At 40.2% G+C, this 16,889-nt stretch overlaps 1 protein-coding gene across 1 annotated transcript in view; it reads left to right on the plus strand.

Annotated features, from left to right (window-relative positions):
- The window catches only part of DNAH1 (dynein axonemal heavy chain 1), a 691,978-nt gene that overhangs the window by 597,169 nt on the left and 77,920 nt on the right, over positions 1-16,889 (plus strand). The window contains exons 59-66 of the mRNA XM_053721084.1: positions 1,479-1,610; positions 2,090-2,215; positions 2,393-2,512; positions 2,844-2,993; positions 3,127-3,287; positions 12,818-13,043; positions 13,510-13,705; positions 14,355-14,506. Coding sequence (XP_053577059.1) covers positions 1,479-1,610; positions 2,090-2,215; positions 2,393-2,512; positions 2,844-2,993; positions 3,127-3,287; positions 12,818-13,043; positions 13,510-13,705; positions 14,355-14,506 — 1,263 coding nt within the window. The remainder of the gene's footprint in view (positions 1-1,478; positions 1,611-2,089; positions 2,216-2,392; positions 2,513-2,843; positions 2,994-3,126; positions 3,288-12,817; positions 13,044-13,509; positions 13,706-14,354; positions 14,507-16,889) is intronic.

Raw genomic sequence — 16,889 nt, forward strand, 5'->3', positions numbered from 1 at the left:
GGATGTTGTTCGCGCTCTAAAATTCTATTTAGATGCTACAAAGGATTTTAGACAAACATCTTCCTTGTTTGTTGTTTATTCAGGTAAAAGGAGAGGTCAAAAGGCAACTTCTACCTCTCTCTCTTTTTGGATTAAAAGCATCATCAGATTGGCTTACGAGACTGCCGGACGGCAGCCTCCCGAAAGAATCACAGCTCATTCCACTAGGGCTGTGGCTTCCACATGGGCCTTCAAGAACGAGGCTTCTGTTGATCAGATATGTAGGGCAGCGACTTGGTCTTCACTGCACACTTTTACCAAATTTTACAAGTTTGATACTTTTGCTTCTTCTGAGGCTATTTTTGGGAGAAAGGTTTTGCAAGCCGTGGTGCCTTCCATTTAGGTGACCTGATTTGCTCCCTCCCTTCATCCGTGTCCTAAAGCTTTGGTATTGGTTCCCACAAGTAAGGATGACGCCGTGGACCGGACACACCTATGTTGGAGAAAACAGAATTTATGTTTACCTGATAAATTTCTTTCTCCAACGGTGTGTCCGGTCCACGGCCCGCCCTGGTTTTTTTAATCAGGTCTGATATTTTATTTTCTTTAACTACAGTCACCACGGTACCATATGGTTTCTCCTATGCAAATATTCCTCCTTAACGTCGGTCGAATGACTGGGGTAGGCGGAGCCTAGGAGGGATCATGTGACCAGCTTTGCTGGGCTCTTTGCCATTTCCTGTTGGGGAAGAGAATATCCCCACAAGTAAGGATGACGCCGTGGACCGGACACACCGTTGGAGAAAGAAATTTATCAGGTAAACATAAATTCTGTTTTATTTATTTTTTTAATCTTTTTTCTATCCGATTAATCGGACATTAATCATCCGATTAATCGGATAGAAAATAAATAAATAAATAAAAATGTTTGCACAATATCATGTGCAGGAGTTCATCGGATTGAAGCAGCTGGTGCTGTGCAATTAACCAACTAATTGCTGACCACCTAATTGATGATGAGATTGTTTGACAACAATTTTTATGATCAATCTTACCGATTAGTTGTTGCAGCCCTAAAATTAATAAAAAAACACATAGCCTAAAGAAGTTTTGCACTGGTCTGGGTGCGCTATCTTCCCATTCCATTCTTTTCATCCTTTGCTTTTTGTTCCTTTCCTTCTTTTCTCTCCTTGTTTTCTCTTCCATTAATCTATACAGTTCTTTTTTATCTTTTACCCAATTGTTTCCTTTCTTATTCATTTTAATCTCTCCCTTGTTACCTGCACTAACTTCTATTCTTTCTAATCACTTTCTTTGAGTTTGTTTCTTCTTTGCCTCAAAAGTCACCTGTCTTTTCCTCTTGTCTTTCATGCCCTAGTTGCATTCCCTTATTCCCTTTCACCTGATTATTCTCTCTCATCATACAATACTATTCTGATTCCCTTTCTTATGACTCACATCAGTAATCCCCAGAATATCCATATTTTCTATTCTGGTAGCTCATCACAGGATTGTCTGATGAGCGGCAGCGTTGGCAGGATACAGTGCTAAATCTGGAGAACCTCTTAGTAAATGTGTCTGGAGACCTGCTCCTCTGTGCGGGGTTCTTGGCGTATCTAGGACCCTTTACGGTGAGTGAGCAAATCCTATCTCAGTACAGCTTGAATGATCTTTCTTTGTACAACTCTTCTGTGTTTCTTATTGCTTATTTTCTGTTTACAGTTTATAAACCTAATTGTGCACTTTATAAATTCTGTCTGTATTACATTTTGTTTGTAGTTGTGTATTTTTTATGCTAATTATACATGTGTGAATTAGATCTTATTTTTAGTTTGTTTATTTAAGATGCTTGTCTTCTTTGTCTACTAAATACTATTTATGTGTTTATAACAAACATAACCTTAGTGTATGTGTACATTAGGTCCCTCTAGGTGCGCCCATGAGTATTACATTTCTCTTGTGTATGTTTATAGATAATGTTTTGTTGTCTGTTTTTTACCGAGCATACTTAATGATGTACTTCATTTGTTCTTGTATTTGTGTATTACACAAATTCCATAAGTCTTTAGAAGTCATGATGGGACGGGTTATATTTATCTTTCTATTGCAGGGCCCATATCGGACAGCTCTGTTTGATCAGTGGACTGTCAAGCTAAAGAACCTGGGTGTCCCCTGCTCACAGGACCCGTCTCTTATAGGTACCTTGGGAGAACCTGTTAAGATCCGCTCCTGGCAGGTGAGACGAGGTGCATTGATTGAAGCAAATCAATGGCTCATAGTTTAATAAAGTCTGTGTGTCTCATAATATGTCATGGTTTGGATGCCAGATTAAGACACCAACAAATAATGCTTTGTGAGAAGTACTCATTAATGATACAGCCTAAGTAATGTGTCTATTAATGTGTCTATTCAGATTGCAGGTCTCCCAAATGACACCCTGTCTGTAGAGAATGGAGTGATAACACAATATTCCCAGCGATGGTCTCACTACATTGATCCACAGGGACAAGCCAACAAATGGATAAAAAACATGGTAGCATCACAGGGGGCGTCATCATTGAGTTTTGTGGGATCTGTGTACAGATGTTGAACATATGAAGGGGTTTATAAAGTTTTTATTTTGAGGTCACAGAGTGAGAACATGAGATTGTCTTGAAGTCCTTTTTAGAAATATGAAGAGATCAGATTTTGCAGGTTAGAGGGAAATTTAAGTAGTCATTTGTTCACAAAGATAATATAAAGAGCATTAAGGAAACATTATTATAAGCTAGGTGATGTACATTGCAGACAAATGAGGAAAGAACCATAAATAGATAAAAATGAAACAAGTGTTGGGCGCTAATTTTCTCACTGATTCCTCCCAGGAGAAGGACAATGGACTGGAAGTGGCAAAGCTCAGTGACAGGGACTTTTTGCGCAGTTTGGAAAATGCAATCCGATTCGGTAAACCATTTTTGCTAGAAAATGTTGGAGAGGAGTTGGATCCTGCACTGGAACCAGTTTTACTCAAACAAGTAATCTACATTTATTTATCTTTATCACAAACATGCCATACAATAAGCCTCCACTGCATGCTGTAACAGTGATTATTCTTTGCCATATGTTGTGACCATGTATTTTTTTATTGGTACCTTTTTCCTTTTCTAGACTTACAAGCAGCAAGGAAGCACAGTGCTGCGTCTGGGGGATACAGTAATTCCCTATCATGATGACTTTAGGATGTACATTACAACAAAGTTTCCCAACCCACATTATCCACCAGAAATTTGTGCCAAGGTCACACTCATCAACTTCACTCTTTCTCCCAGGTATTACCTTACTAGACAACTACTTCATTTCACATGATTCATTGGTGTAGTGATAATAGTCATGTCCACAGCAGAGCTGTTAAATAGCTCCTCCCTTCCCTCCCACTCCAGTCATTCTCTTTGCCTACGTTAGTGATAGGAAGAGGTAAAGTGAGGTGTTAGTATAGATTCTTCAAGCAAGAGTTTATTATTTTTAAAGTAGTGCAAGATTGTGCTGCTTTGTTCTAGGGTGTAGCCGTAGACCATATCAGTCTGTGCACTAGAGCTTTTGGTGGCTTTAGAGCAATAGGAACTGGTGGGACATAATTCTCACTACGCCTCCTATACATTTATGCTGCCCTAATCCAGATAGCCTAAGCACATTTAACTCAGGCTTATCTTATTCCACAGGGCTATGGGAGGGAGAAGACCTCTTAAACCTTTTGGACTGTCCTGCTGTCGGACAGCATTTAAGGTAAGTGCTAACTTTGTTTATTCTGGGGAATAGACTCAGAGGAAAGTGGCCACTTTATCTTTATTTGGATTTTACATAAGACTTATACACAACTTCTTATGTTGGGACATCAATATCTCTTATCTTGGAGGGTTTTTGGAGGACAGCCATGAGTACAGGCACTGGGGCTGGGAGATCGCTCATTTTATTGGTTATGGTGGTTGCGGTTCTTACTTTTACTCCGGTCGGGTAATGTGTTTTTTGAGTACGCCCATGATGGGCGGGGCTACAGTTTTGCATGCTGCCTTTAGTTCACTGCGCAGTACTCAGCCGACAGAAGTTGACGTCTGCACACTGTGGCTCTACAACCGCATGTTTTTTTCTGACTATTTAGGCATGTGGTTGTAGTGCTATTGTGCCCCTGAGCTTCCAGATCGTTGCAGATATAGAAGTATTGAGATCAGGAAGTGGGTCCGTTTGGCAGGTAGGCACCTCAGCAGAGTTGCTGAGGTGTAAAGGTGTCTGAATGTAATTTTGTGTAACTGCTGGGATACGTTTTTTCGCTGATGCAGTAAAAAAGTTGGTGTTTAAAATTTAAAGGCACAGTATCGTTTTGTTTTTATTTTTTCTGTCATCAAATTCTTTGAGATTTATTTGATTATCTTTTTCTTTGAGCATATATTTCTTATATGGTAATAAGGGTTACCTTTGTAAATTCTTAAAGAGACAGTAACATTTTGTTTTAAAAAAAAAAAAAAAAGAAAATTTATTACATTGTCTATTTCTTATTGTGTTTTTTTTTTTGTTTTTTTTTTTTTAAATATTTTTTATTGAGGTTACAACAGCATATATACAGCGGTCTCAGCAACAGGTTACATTACATAACATACTTATACTGGCATGACCTATTACTCTGGGCACCTCATTTTTTGAATCTTATAAGTTTGCAAGGCCCTCAAACAACAGGTCCAAGCAAGGGACCAGTACTCAATCACAATAATTGAGGGCATGTTAATGAAGATAGTAGTAAGATAGAGTTGCAGTTACAGTATACATAGGGTAAATGCCAGTTCTAATAAGGATATACAATATCTAAATATAAAAGTTATCTAACAACACTGAGCAATTATTAAAACATAGACGATATTGGGACTATTATCTTGTATAAACTACGGAAAAGCAGGAAATCACAAACAAGGTTAAATTTCCTGTATTGGAACCCCGAGAGCCATTCTACACAATGCAGGAAAAGATTAAGTCATGGCTCTTCGGGTTGGACAGAGACTTCTAAACTCTGTCATAAGGATATGCGGAGGAGAAAAGAAAAAAAAAATCCTCCCTAACCGCACAAAAGTGGAAGGGGGGGCGGAGGGTAGGTCAAAACAGTGTGCCCTACTTTACATATCTACCAATTTAAGCAGTCCCAGGTTCCCCTGGGTCAAGGTACTAAACTGTAGGTAGTGTCTTCAAAGCATGCTCCCAGGGGCATGGGACTAGAAGATTTCCAGTACATGGTAGAGCTATATGCATTTCCAGGCTCTGATAATTAGTGCAGCCCTCAATATCCCAGATTTCCACCAGTTATAAAGCACACAATATAGGTAAAACAATTTAACAGCTTTTTAGACTCAACCTGAGAGTACTGATTAAGTGAATCTCACAGATCCGTGCAATGTGGCCTGAGTCAGGTTAACAATATTTAAATCTCTGGTTTTGGATTCTCTCTTATCAAGCATACTAGGCAGCCTAAGCAATACGTAATAAATAATCTCTTCAACTAAACATAATAAAATGACTAAAGAAAGCTATAATGAATTATAGAGAGTAATCTAGTTATAAAGTATATATGATAAGGGGTAGCATAAATCTGCATATTGTAACTACAGCGGGTAACCTTTAATCAGTAGGGACTCTGCTAAGATCTGAACAGAATAGTACCCCACCTCATGGTGCTCACCCCTCATCTAGTCAGCGGGAACATACAAACGAGTAATGGCAATGACATCTAAAAAGAATTAGACCCCAACAATTATGTTCAAATATAAATGCTTCCCTCTCATGTGGTCATGTTAAACTGTGGACATTTGTGCTTTTAAAACAGCTGCTTCCAGCTAAAAATATTGTCACGTAGGAAATGTCCCATAAAGGAGCTGGCTTATGGAGCTGTCTACGTCGCTAACCCACAGCTTGTCCTCGCAGGTTGGGTCTCATGGGTCAAATCATCAGGCTAAAGAGCCGCCATTTAAGAGTCATAAGGCCACGGTATTAAAAGACAAGCCACCTAAGTAAAAGCCAGTTTACCCTATGCCAGTTCTGTACAAGCGGCTTAGTAGTGTGGCGTGCTGAGTGGCGGAGAGCTCTACCTGACCAGGCCATTGCACAGATGTTTCTGCAGGATCCCCACAGCCGATCGATCCATGTGATATTCCCGCACAGCTCATGTCCAGGAGAAATGAGCGCAGCGGTGCGCGACAGTCACCATACTCCACAGAGCCATCTTCTTTGTATGAGCGTCTGTATGGTAATACCGCCCATGTTTGCGGACCGCCTTTGGGGGTAGAGGGAGAGCGGGACTCCGGCTTGGGGGCCGCACTCACCGGCATCAGTGACAGAGGATCTGTTGACTCTGCGGCGTCCCGTAACTCCAGCGCTGTTCCCTGCTGTACAGCAGCGGCATCACTGTGAGTTTGTGCCGCTTGTATTGTGGCGTTAAAGGTGTCAAGTCTCTCACATATCTTTCTCCCGTATTCCTCAATTAGGTCCCTGATGCCAGAGTATAGCATCTGGGACTTCATGGCGGGCAATCGTGTATCTGTTTCCAAGATGGCGCGTCAATATGGGATAGTGAGCTCCACAACAGTTCTCCTGCTCAGCACTGCTCTCGTATCGACCAAATCACCATTTCAATATCCCAGGCTTCTTTCAGTGTTATTGAACCTTAGGCATAAGCTGTGTAAATCGATTTTTGTCAGGGGTGAACCATGTTATTTTAAGGTTGAAGTCGGGAGCTCTCGGTCAATGCGTCCTGTAGCTTTGGCGGTTAGCTCCGCCCCCCTCTTATTGTGTTTTTAGTATGGACATAGGAGCCGTACAAAATGTTACTTGTTCCATGTGTTTGGATGCCAATGTGGAACCACCAATCCCTTTCTGTCCCTCATGTATTGAGAGGGCTTTAAGTTATAGAGAAAATATTTTTCATGAGCAAAATTTTTCAAAGGCGGATGCTTCTCAGGAGTCTAATGATGAGATTCAGAGTATGCCGCAGCTTTCTCCCCAAGCGTCCCACAATTTAACGCCCGCACAAGCAGTGCCATGTACTTCTGCTCTAGCGCCTGCTGGAGTTACCTTAAAAGACATAGCTGCGCTTATGTCTTCCACAATTTCTGATGCGTTGTCGGCCTTTCCTATGCTCCAAGGTAAACGTAAGAGGAAGGACAACCATGTTGTCAGTGAGGTTTCTAATGCAATGGTGGCAATCTCGGATGTACCCTCCCAGGGAACTGAGATGGAGGGTATGGAGGTTCTGAAGGCGAAATTTCAGACTCAGAAGGTTCATCGCCTTTGACTGATTCAGAGGTTGTATCTTTCAGGTTTAAACTAGAACACCTCCGCCTGTTACTCAGGGAGGTTTTGGTTACCTTAGACGACTGTGATTCTACAGTAGTGGTCGCTCCTGCGAAGTCGAGTAAATTGGACATAAATTTTGAAGTTCCCTCTTACTCAGACGTTTTCCCAGTGCCAAAGCGAACTTCGGAGATTGTTTCCAAGGAATGGGAGAGACCAGGTATTCCCTTCTCCCCATCTCCTATTTTCAAGAAGATGTTTCCTATAGCGGACGCTATCAGGGAAACTTGGCAGACAGTTCCTAAGGTGGAAGGAGCTATTTCCACCCTAGCCAAGCGAACTACTATTCCCATTGAGGATAGTTGTGCTTTTAAAGATCCCATAGACAAGAAGTTGAAGGGTCTACTTAAAAAGATTTATGTTCACCAGGGTCTGCTATTGCAGCCGGCTGCGTGCATTGCTACGGTCACTAGTGCAGCAGCTTATTGGTTTGATGCTCTGTCTGAGTCTCTCAGAACTGAGACCACTTTAGAGGCGATCCAAGATAGGATTAAAGCTCTAAAGTTAGCTAATGCCTTTATTACAGACGCTGCTCTGCAAATTACTAAATTGGCAGCTAAGAGTTTGGGGTTTTCTATCCTAGCCCGCAGAGCCTTTTGGTTAAAACCATGGTCTGTGGACGTATCATCTAAGTCTAAGCTTCTAGCAATTCCTTACAAGGGGAAGACCTTGTTTGGACCGGGCCTGAAGGAAATTTTCTCTGATATCACGGGAGGTAAGGGTCATCTCCTTCTTCAGGATAAGAGAAGTAAACAAAAAGGACGACATTTTTGTTACTTTCGAAATTTTAAGGGAAATTCTTTCTCTTCCTCCTCTAAACAGGAAGGGAACTATTTGCAATCTAAGCCTACTTGGAGACCCAACCAGTCTTGGAACAAGGGTAAACAATCCACGAAGCCTGCTGTTGAATCCAAAACAGCATGTAGAGCATGCCCCCGATCCGGTACCGGATCTGGTAAGGGGCAGGCTCTCATTCTTCGTTCATGCTTGGGTTTGGGACGTTCAGGATCCCTGGGCGGTAGAAATAGTGTCTCAGGGATACAAACTGAAATTCAAGAATTTTCCTCCCAGAGGAAGATTTCTTCTTTCAAGATTATCTGCAAACCAGATAAAAAAGAGGCATTTTTACATTGTGTAAGAGACCTCTCCTCCCTGGTAGTAATTGTTCCCGTTCCAGTTGAGGGACAGGGGCAGGGTTTTTATCCAAATCTGTTTGTGTTTCCCAAAAAAGAGGGAACCTTCAGACCTATATTAGACCTCAATAGTCTAAACAAGTTCCGTCATTCAAGATGGAAACTATTAGTACCATTCTTCCATTGATCCAGGACGGTCAATTTATGACGACTGTGAATTTAAAGGATGCATATCTACATGTTCCTATCCACAGATGCATATCTACATGTTCCTATCCTGAGGTTTGCCCTTCTGGACAAACACTTTCAGTTCATGGCTCTTCCTTTCGTTCTGGCCAACGAGACCCAGAATTTTCACAAAAGTTCAGGGTTCTCAACTGGCGGTTCTAAAACTGTGGGGCATTGTGGTGGTGCCCTATCTGGACGATATTCTAATCCAGGGGCCATTTTGTCAACAAACAATATCTCATACCAATGTTGTGCTATCCTTCCTGAGATCTCATGGGTGGAAGGTAAATCTGGAAAAGAGTTCCTTAATCCCGAAAACAAGGGTAACTTTCTTGGGAACTCTAATAGATTCTATATCTATGAGGATTTTTCTGACAGAGGTCAGGAAATCAAAGATTCTAGATACCTGTTGAGCCCTTCAGTCCAATCCTCGGCTGTCAGTGGCTCAGTGCATGGAAGTAATCGGACTGCTGGTGGCGGCAATGGGTATCATCCCGTTTGCTCGGTTTCACCTCAGGCCTCTATAGTTAGACATGCTCAGGCAGTGGAATGGAGATTATGCAGACTTGTCTCCTCGAATAACCCTGGAACAGGAGACGAGGGACTCTCTTGATGGGCGGAGGCCCACTCTTGCTATCTTTCAGCGATCCACATCCCAGGGGTGGACATTCTGAGCAGGCAGACTTTTCATCCGGGAGAGTGGGAACTCCATCCGTAGGTGTTCTCCAACCTGATTCTCAAATGGGGTCGGCCGGAGTTGGATCTTATGGTATCTCGTCAGAATGCCAAGCTCCCGAGATACGGGTCGAGGTCCAGAGATCCCCAGGCAGAACTGATAGATGCTCTAGAGGTTTTTTGGTCCTTCAATCTTGCATACCTATTCCCTCTGTTTGTGCTTCTTCCTCAGGTCATTGCTCAAATCAAGCAGGAGAGGGCACCGGTGATCCTCATTGCTCCTGCTTGGCCTCGCAGGATTTGGTATGCAGATCTGGTGGACATGTCATACCTGCCACCTTGGAGACTTCCGTTGAAGAAGGACCTTCTCATTCAAGGGCCCTTCCTTCACCCAAATCTAGTTTCTCTGAAGCTGACTGCTTGGAGATTGAACGGTAAATCATATCCAAGCGGGGTTTTTCTGGTTCGGTCCATGATTCAGGCTCGCAAGCCTGTAACTAGAAAGATTTACCAGAAGATATGGCGTAAATATCTTTATAGGTGTGAATCCAAGGGCTACTCATGGATTAGAGTTAGGATTCCCAGAATTTTGTCTTTTCTCCAAGAAGGTTTGGAGAAGGATTTGTCGACAAGTTCCCTAAAGGGTCAAATCTCTGCCTTATCTATTTTGTTACACAAACGTCTGGCTGATGTCCCAGATGTACAATCATTTTGTCAGGCCTTGGTTACGATCAGGCCTGTGTTCAAACCAGTTACTCCTCCATGGAGTTTGAATTTAGTTCTTAAAGTTCTTCAAGGGGCTCCGTTTGAGCCTATGCATTCCTTAGATATTAAGTTGTTATCTTGGAAAGTTTTATTTCTTGTTGCTATTTCTTCAGCTCGTAGAGTGTCTGAGCTCTCGGCATTGCAATACTCTTTGCCTTACCTTATTTTCCATTCAGATAAGGTAGTTTTGCGGACCAAACTAGGTTTTCTTCCTAAGGTTGTTTCAAACAGGAACATTAATCAGGAGATTCTTGTTCCTTCCTTGTGTCCTAATCCTTCTTCTCAAAAAGAATGTCTTCTGCACAATTTGGATGTGGTCCGTGCTTTAAAATTTTATTTACAAGCGACTAAGGACTTTTGTCAGTCCTCTTCTTTGTTTGTAATTTTCTCTGGAAATGTAAGGGTCAGAAAGCTATGGCTACCTCTCTTTCTTTTTGGCTGAAGAGTATCATCCGTTTTGCATATGAGACTGCTGGACAGCAGCCTCCTGAGAGGGTACGGCTCATTCCACTAGGGCTGTTGCTTCTTCATGGGCATTCAAAAATTAAGCTTCTGTAGAACAGATTTGCAAGGCTGCAACTTGGTCCTCTCTTCACACTTTTTTCTAAATTTTACATATTTGATACTTTTGTAGTTAAAGAGAAATGTGTATATGTGTGCTAACTACTAAGGGATACATTTCTGAGTGTTAATCCAAAGACAAACAATGTCTCAAAAAACAGTATTTAATCAGTTATATAAATGTATAGTACACCAAATTAATAACGGTATTAAAATAAATCCTCACTATATGACTGGTCATCTAAATGTAGTGTAGATAAAATAAAAACATAAAACAATTGTAAATGATTGCGAATAATGTTCACCTTAAAAGTTAACTATGTAACCAAACTATTAAGATATATATTGTATTACAAGCATTCTAAAAGTCCTTAATTGGGGTACACATCGGTTTCCCTTTTTGATATTAAAAAATATTTCCACTTATAACTTTACTTAGGATCCAACCCTTAAGGAAGTGTTAATAGCAAAAAAGTGTTTGCTGGAGGTGTCCCTTGTTGACCCACCAGGATATAAGCAGACTATGGATTTGCGAGTAATAGATAATGTTTCAGCATAAAAATGCACAAGTTTAAAAAGTCACTTGAAGGAAAGTCCCATTAAAGAACCACACTCACAGGCTGTTACACCTCTGTGTGCCTACCTGATTCCATGAAAGGTTAAAGTGAAGGTAAAGTTTATTAAATTTGAGTATATGAATGATTTATTTGACCATATAATAAGCTAATCGCTAACTTTATTTAATATATATTTTTATATTTTTAATGTATTTATATCTATATATTTCCCTACCGCGTCTAAGATATCTCCTCCCAACCTCTATTTCCAGATACTAGGTGCTGTGACGTATAGAGCGGTCCCACCCGCTCTATACGTAAGATCAGAAGCGTGTTACATTCAAAATGCGCATGCGCAAATTGACTATCAATCACTAATGCGCATGCGATAGTCGGCGAAACAGATTAAAAAAAAGGGGAACGCGCTTCTACTCAGAAATGAAGACTGTAGCGCATGAGCATAGCATCAAGTAGGCGGATGACGTGTGGTCACGGCCGCCTATCGGCCAGATTTTCAACTGGCTGATCGAAAAACGTGACCAGGATATTAAAAAAAAAAAAAAAAAAAAAAAAACGGGTTGATTTTGCGGAGCTGAAAAAGGGGAACTAAAACCAAGATAACTGTATTTATAATAAATATTTTAAAAAATCATGAATGAAACTCCTATTTATTTGTAACATAGAATTTGATTGTGGATCAGCGTCAAGGTAACTTTACCTTCACTTTAAGCCGATCCGTTTGTGGCAAGGCACAGGTGTCTGTGCAGCTCAGTGTAGTTGGTGATGTCACTCGTTGCGTCAGTACTGGGAGATGTAGTTCCATGGTGTCTTGAATATCCTTACTCTGTGCAGAGTATTTTTGGGTCTGTCGGTGAAAAGTAATCCCTTTTTAGAATCTGTTTCAATCCTCCAAGTGGGCTTTTCACTTTTAATATTTACTGATTGTCTTGCTACCATCAACGCGTTTCGCTATTAACAATGGCTTTATCAAGATGGTTCTAAATGATTTGCAGATTCCTTATAAAGGTATACTTTTGATACTTTTGCCTCGGCTGAGGCAGCTTTTGGGAGAAAGGTTCTCCAATCATTGGTGCCTTCCGTTTAGGTTCCCTGTCTTGTCCCTCCCGTATCATCGGTGTCCTCTAGCTTGGGTATTATATCCCATAAGTAACGATGATGATCTGTGAACTCATCGTGTCTTTAAAAAGAAAAGAAAATTTATGCTTACCTGATATATTTGTTTCTTTTTAGACACGATGAGTCCACGGCCTGCCCTGTTCTTTTAAGACAGGTTGTTATTTTTTGTAAACTTCAGACACCTCTACACCTTGGCTTTTCCTTTCTCTTCCTAACTTTGGTCGAATGACTGAAGTGGGAGGGAAAGGAGGAACTATTTAACAGCTCTGTTGTGGTGCTCTTTGCCTCCTCCTGCTGACCAGGAGGTAACTAGCCCATAAGTAATGATGATGATCCGTGGACTCATCGTTTCTAAAAAGAAACAAATTTATCAGGTAAGCATAAATTTTCTTTCTGCGTTCTCTTATTGTCCATTAGTGGTCTAGAGGATCAGCTCCTTGGGCAAGTGGTAGCTGAGGAGCGACCAGATTTAGAAGAAGCCAAGAACCAGTTGATTTTATCAAGTGCTAAGATGCGTCAAGAGCTGAAAGAAATTGAGGATCAGATACTGCTTCGTCTCAGTTCCTCTGAGGGTAATCCTGTGGATGATGTGGACCTCATCAAAGTACTGGAAGCCTCCAAAGTGAAAGCTGGAGAGATCAAGGTATGTTATATACCTATGTAAATACAAGCAATGAGATGTGTGTCAAGATCTCCAGGCAAAATCCTGCATATGTGTACAAGGATTATGAGTTTATCTGACGTGCTATTGGCTGATTATGTCTCATTTTTGTTGGATGACACGTTTTTAAACATTCTTGAGTTTCTAGTACATGCCATAATGCTCTGGTTTTATTTTATTTTAGTTTTTTGTACAATGTTTATCTTTCTCACCCTATGGAAATCAGCCCATCATTATCATCCCTATGAATGAGCTATTGTGATTGCATCTTGGATTCTAAATTTAGCCCTTTGTGCCATCCTGAATTTACATTTGTTCTCCTATAGTAACCAGAGATGAGACGTTTGCACTGCAGCTTCTTTTCTAATAAGGCTAAATAAATTAGGTATTTGTATGACACACTTAGATGCTAGATGAAGATGATTACATGTTTCTGTTGCTTTCACAGGTGAAGATGCATGTGGCAGAGCAGACTGAACGAGATATAGACATAACCAGACAACAGTATGTCCCTGTAGCTGTCAGGACACAAATTCTATTCTTCTGTGTCTCTGATTTGTCTAACGTAGACCCCATGTACCAGTACTCTTTGGAATGGTTTCTGGGTATCTTCACTGCAGCAATTGCCAATTCGGAGAGAGCAGGTAATTAAAATCAATGATGAGACGTGTGTTAGCTGTTGCAATAGTAATCTTTATCAAATGCGCCATGACTGATGTAATGCTAGGTGTTTATCACCCAGTAGCTATGTCAGGTCATTTTATCTACAATAAGGTTGTGTAAAGTTCTATGTCAGTGTGTGACATATTGCAACATGCGTCACCTTGATCCACAGTTTTTACTCTACTTGATGTGTAACTGTATCACACTGTCTTCTTTTACTCTTAATTTCCTCCTGTTACTTCATGTTTCATGCTATTTCCTGTATCATCCATCTTGCCTTCTGTATAGTGGCGCCCTACTTCCTGTATCCTACTGTATTGTGCTTCCCCTTTATCACCCAGTGTCACACAGCCACCTCTTTTTTTTTTTCAAATCTTTCACTGTAATGCATTACTTATTGTAGTGATCCAAGCTACATAGTCTCATAATAGTTTATTGTATCACATAATCCAACGCTGTTCTTCTTTTGCACTTCCATGTCATGTAATTAGTACTGATGATAGGGAAGCTTAACTATGGTTAAAGATTTTAATAATACTTCAAAACACTCTCTTGGTGGCTTTATCTCTAAGTAACTGAAGTATTGTCATGAGTGAACCTTGTTAACATTCTGATATTTCACTGTTTCAGATTCCGTGGATAAACGAATTGTGAATATAAACACATATTTTACCTTCAGTCTTTACTGTAATGTGTGCCGCAGCCTCTTTGAAAAGCACAAGCTTATGTTCTCCTTACTGTTATGTGTGCGGATCCTCATGCACCAGGGACTCATCCGAATAGTAAGTGGATAAGGCTTTTAAGTATACTATTATTTCATCCTTGGTTTACCAACCATTTGATTTTAATCTGTATTCCCCCCCCCCCCCCTATGGATAATATTGTGTTCAAATGTTAATAATCTGATTTGTACTTAATTTTTGTTAATATACTAAACTTTTTACACAAGTCTGTTATAAATATTAGCTATTCACCTATAGGCATATCTTCATTTGTTAGTGAATTGTTTGTACATTGGGCCAGACCAACTAATGAAAATGTCATCAATATACTGTTACAACTTGATATGTGTAATATATGTTATTTTTTCCTGTAAAGCTACCTCTTTTCCAGTTAGATATAAATTATGTTTTTCTGTAACTTTAATCAAATATTTGTAGAACAATTCCAACTCATTTTGCATTAAATAATCTTGAAAAATATATGAATAAAACAATTTACGATGAATTGTTGAAATTATATAAAAAATGATATACTTGTCGACTATTGTCAGGCTATATTTAATTTTCTAGTGCTTAATGATAAACCCGTTAGTAGAGCATATTTTATTCCACTCAGTAAATGTTGAGGGATTTTTGAGACCTATTATGAGTAGTTAGTCCATTAGAAAAATGATCACTAGTTACTGCAGTATTTTGTTATATGGCATCTGAGTTACCAGACTATCACAGCTACTCCACTCAATCTATTTATCTTTTTATCTATGTATCTAGCTAGCTAGCTTTCAAATCTATCTTTAGAAATGTTCATGTATCTTTTAAGAACCACAAAGCCTTGGTCCAAAATGCTCACATTTTGTAGCCCCTCCACTTGAAATGTAATCTCTAATTTAATTTTCTCAACTAGTATAAATCACAGTGGGGCTTAAAGGGACACTGAACACATTTCTCCTGTTAAGTGTAGTCAGTCCACGGGTCATCATTACTTCTGGGATATTAACTCCTCCCCAACAGGAAGTGCAAGAGGATCACCCAAGCAGAGCTGCTATATAGCTCCTCCCCTCTACGTCACACCCAGTCATTCTCTTGCACCCAACTAATAGATAGGATGTGTGAGAGGACTGTGGTGATTATACTTAGTTTTTATATCTTCAATCAAAAGTTTGTTATTTTAAAACAGCACCGGAGTGTGTTGTTCCTTCTCAGGTAGAATTTGAAGAAGAATCTACCTGAGTTTTTGGATGATTTTAGCCGGCGTAGCTAAAATTCATTTTGCTGTTCTCGGCCATTCTGAGGAGTGAGGTAAACTTCAGATCAGGGGACAGCGGGCAGGTTCACCTGCAAAGAGGTATGTTGCAGTATATTATTTTCTGAGGAATGGAATTGACTGAGAAAATACTGCCAATACCGATATAATGTAAGTTCAGCCTTAAATGCAGTAGTAGCAACTGGTATCAGGCTGTTTATGTATATATGTGTACACTTCAGTATTCTGGGGAATGGCACTTCTCTGGGTAATACTATATGCATATAATTTTTAGCCTAACTTGCAGTGGGAACGTCTAGCAACAGGCTGTTTAATGACATTTCATGTTATTTGATTTTAAACGTTTTTGCTGGCATGCTAAATTGTTTAATTATCTGAGGTACTGGGTGAAAAATTGTTTTTGGGCACCTGTTTTTTCCACTTGGCTGTCGTTTATTTTAATTTAAGACAGTTTACTGAACTCCCCTCACTGCTGCGGGTGAGGGGGGAGGGGCCTATTTTGGCGCTTTTGCTATGCATCAAAAATTCAGTCAAAAGTCTTTTTCTCTTCCTGCATGATCCGGATCGTCTCTACAGAGCTCAAGGGTCTTCAAAAATTATTTTGAGGGAGGTAATCACTCACAGCAGACCTGTGAGATTGTGCTTTGACTGTGATAAAAAACGTTTATATTTTGTACATTTTTTCTGCTATTAAGGGTTAGTTATCCATTGCTAATGGGGGCAATCCTTTGCTAAATTTATGCCTTTACCGGGAAAAAATCTGATTGTTATAATTTTTCCGGTTCCTTATTATTAAACTGTCATAATTTTTTTCTGTGCTTCTTAAAGGCACAGTGCGTTTTCCATATTACTTGTAATTTGAGTGAAAAGTATTTCCAAGCTTGCTAGTTTAATTGCTAGTTTGTTAAACATGTCTGACTCAGAGAAATATCTCTGTGCTATATGTGCAAAAGCCAAGGTGGAGCCCAATAGAAATTTATGTACTAATTGCATTGATGCTACTTTGAATAAGAGTCATTCTGTACAAATTGAACATCATTCACCAAACAACGAGGGGGAAGTTATGCCGACTAACTTGCCTCACGTGTCAGTACCTGCATCTCCCGCTCGGGAGGTGCGTGATATTGTAACGCTGAGTACTTCAGGGCGGCCATTACAAATCACACTACAGGACATGGC

Source organism: Bombina bombina, chromosome 7 (assembly GCF_027579735.1).
Source record: "Bombina bombina isolate aBomBom1 chromosome 7, aBomBom1.pri, whole genome shotgun sequence".
Classification (NCBI taxonomy): domain Eukaryota; kingdom Metazoa; phylum Chordata; class Amphibia; order Anura; family Bombinatoridae; genus Bombina; species Bombina bombina.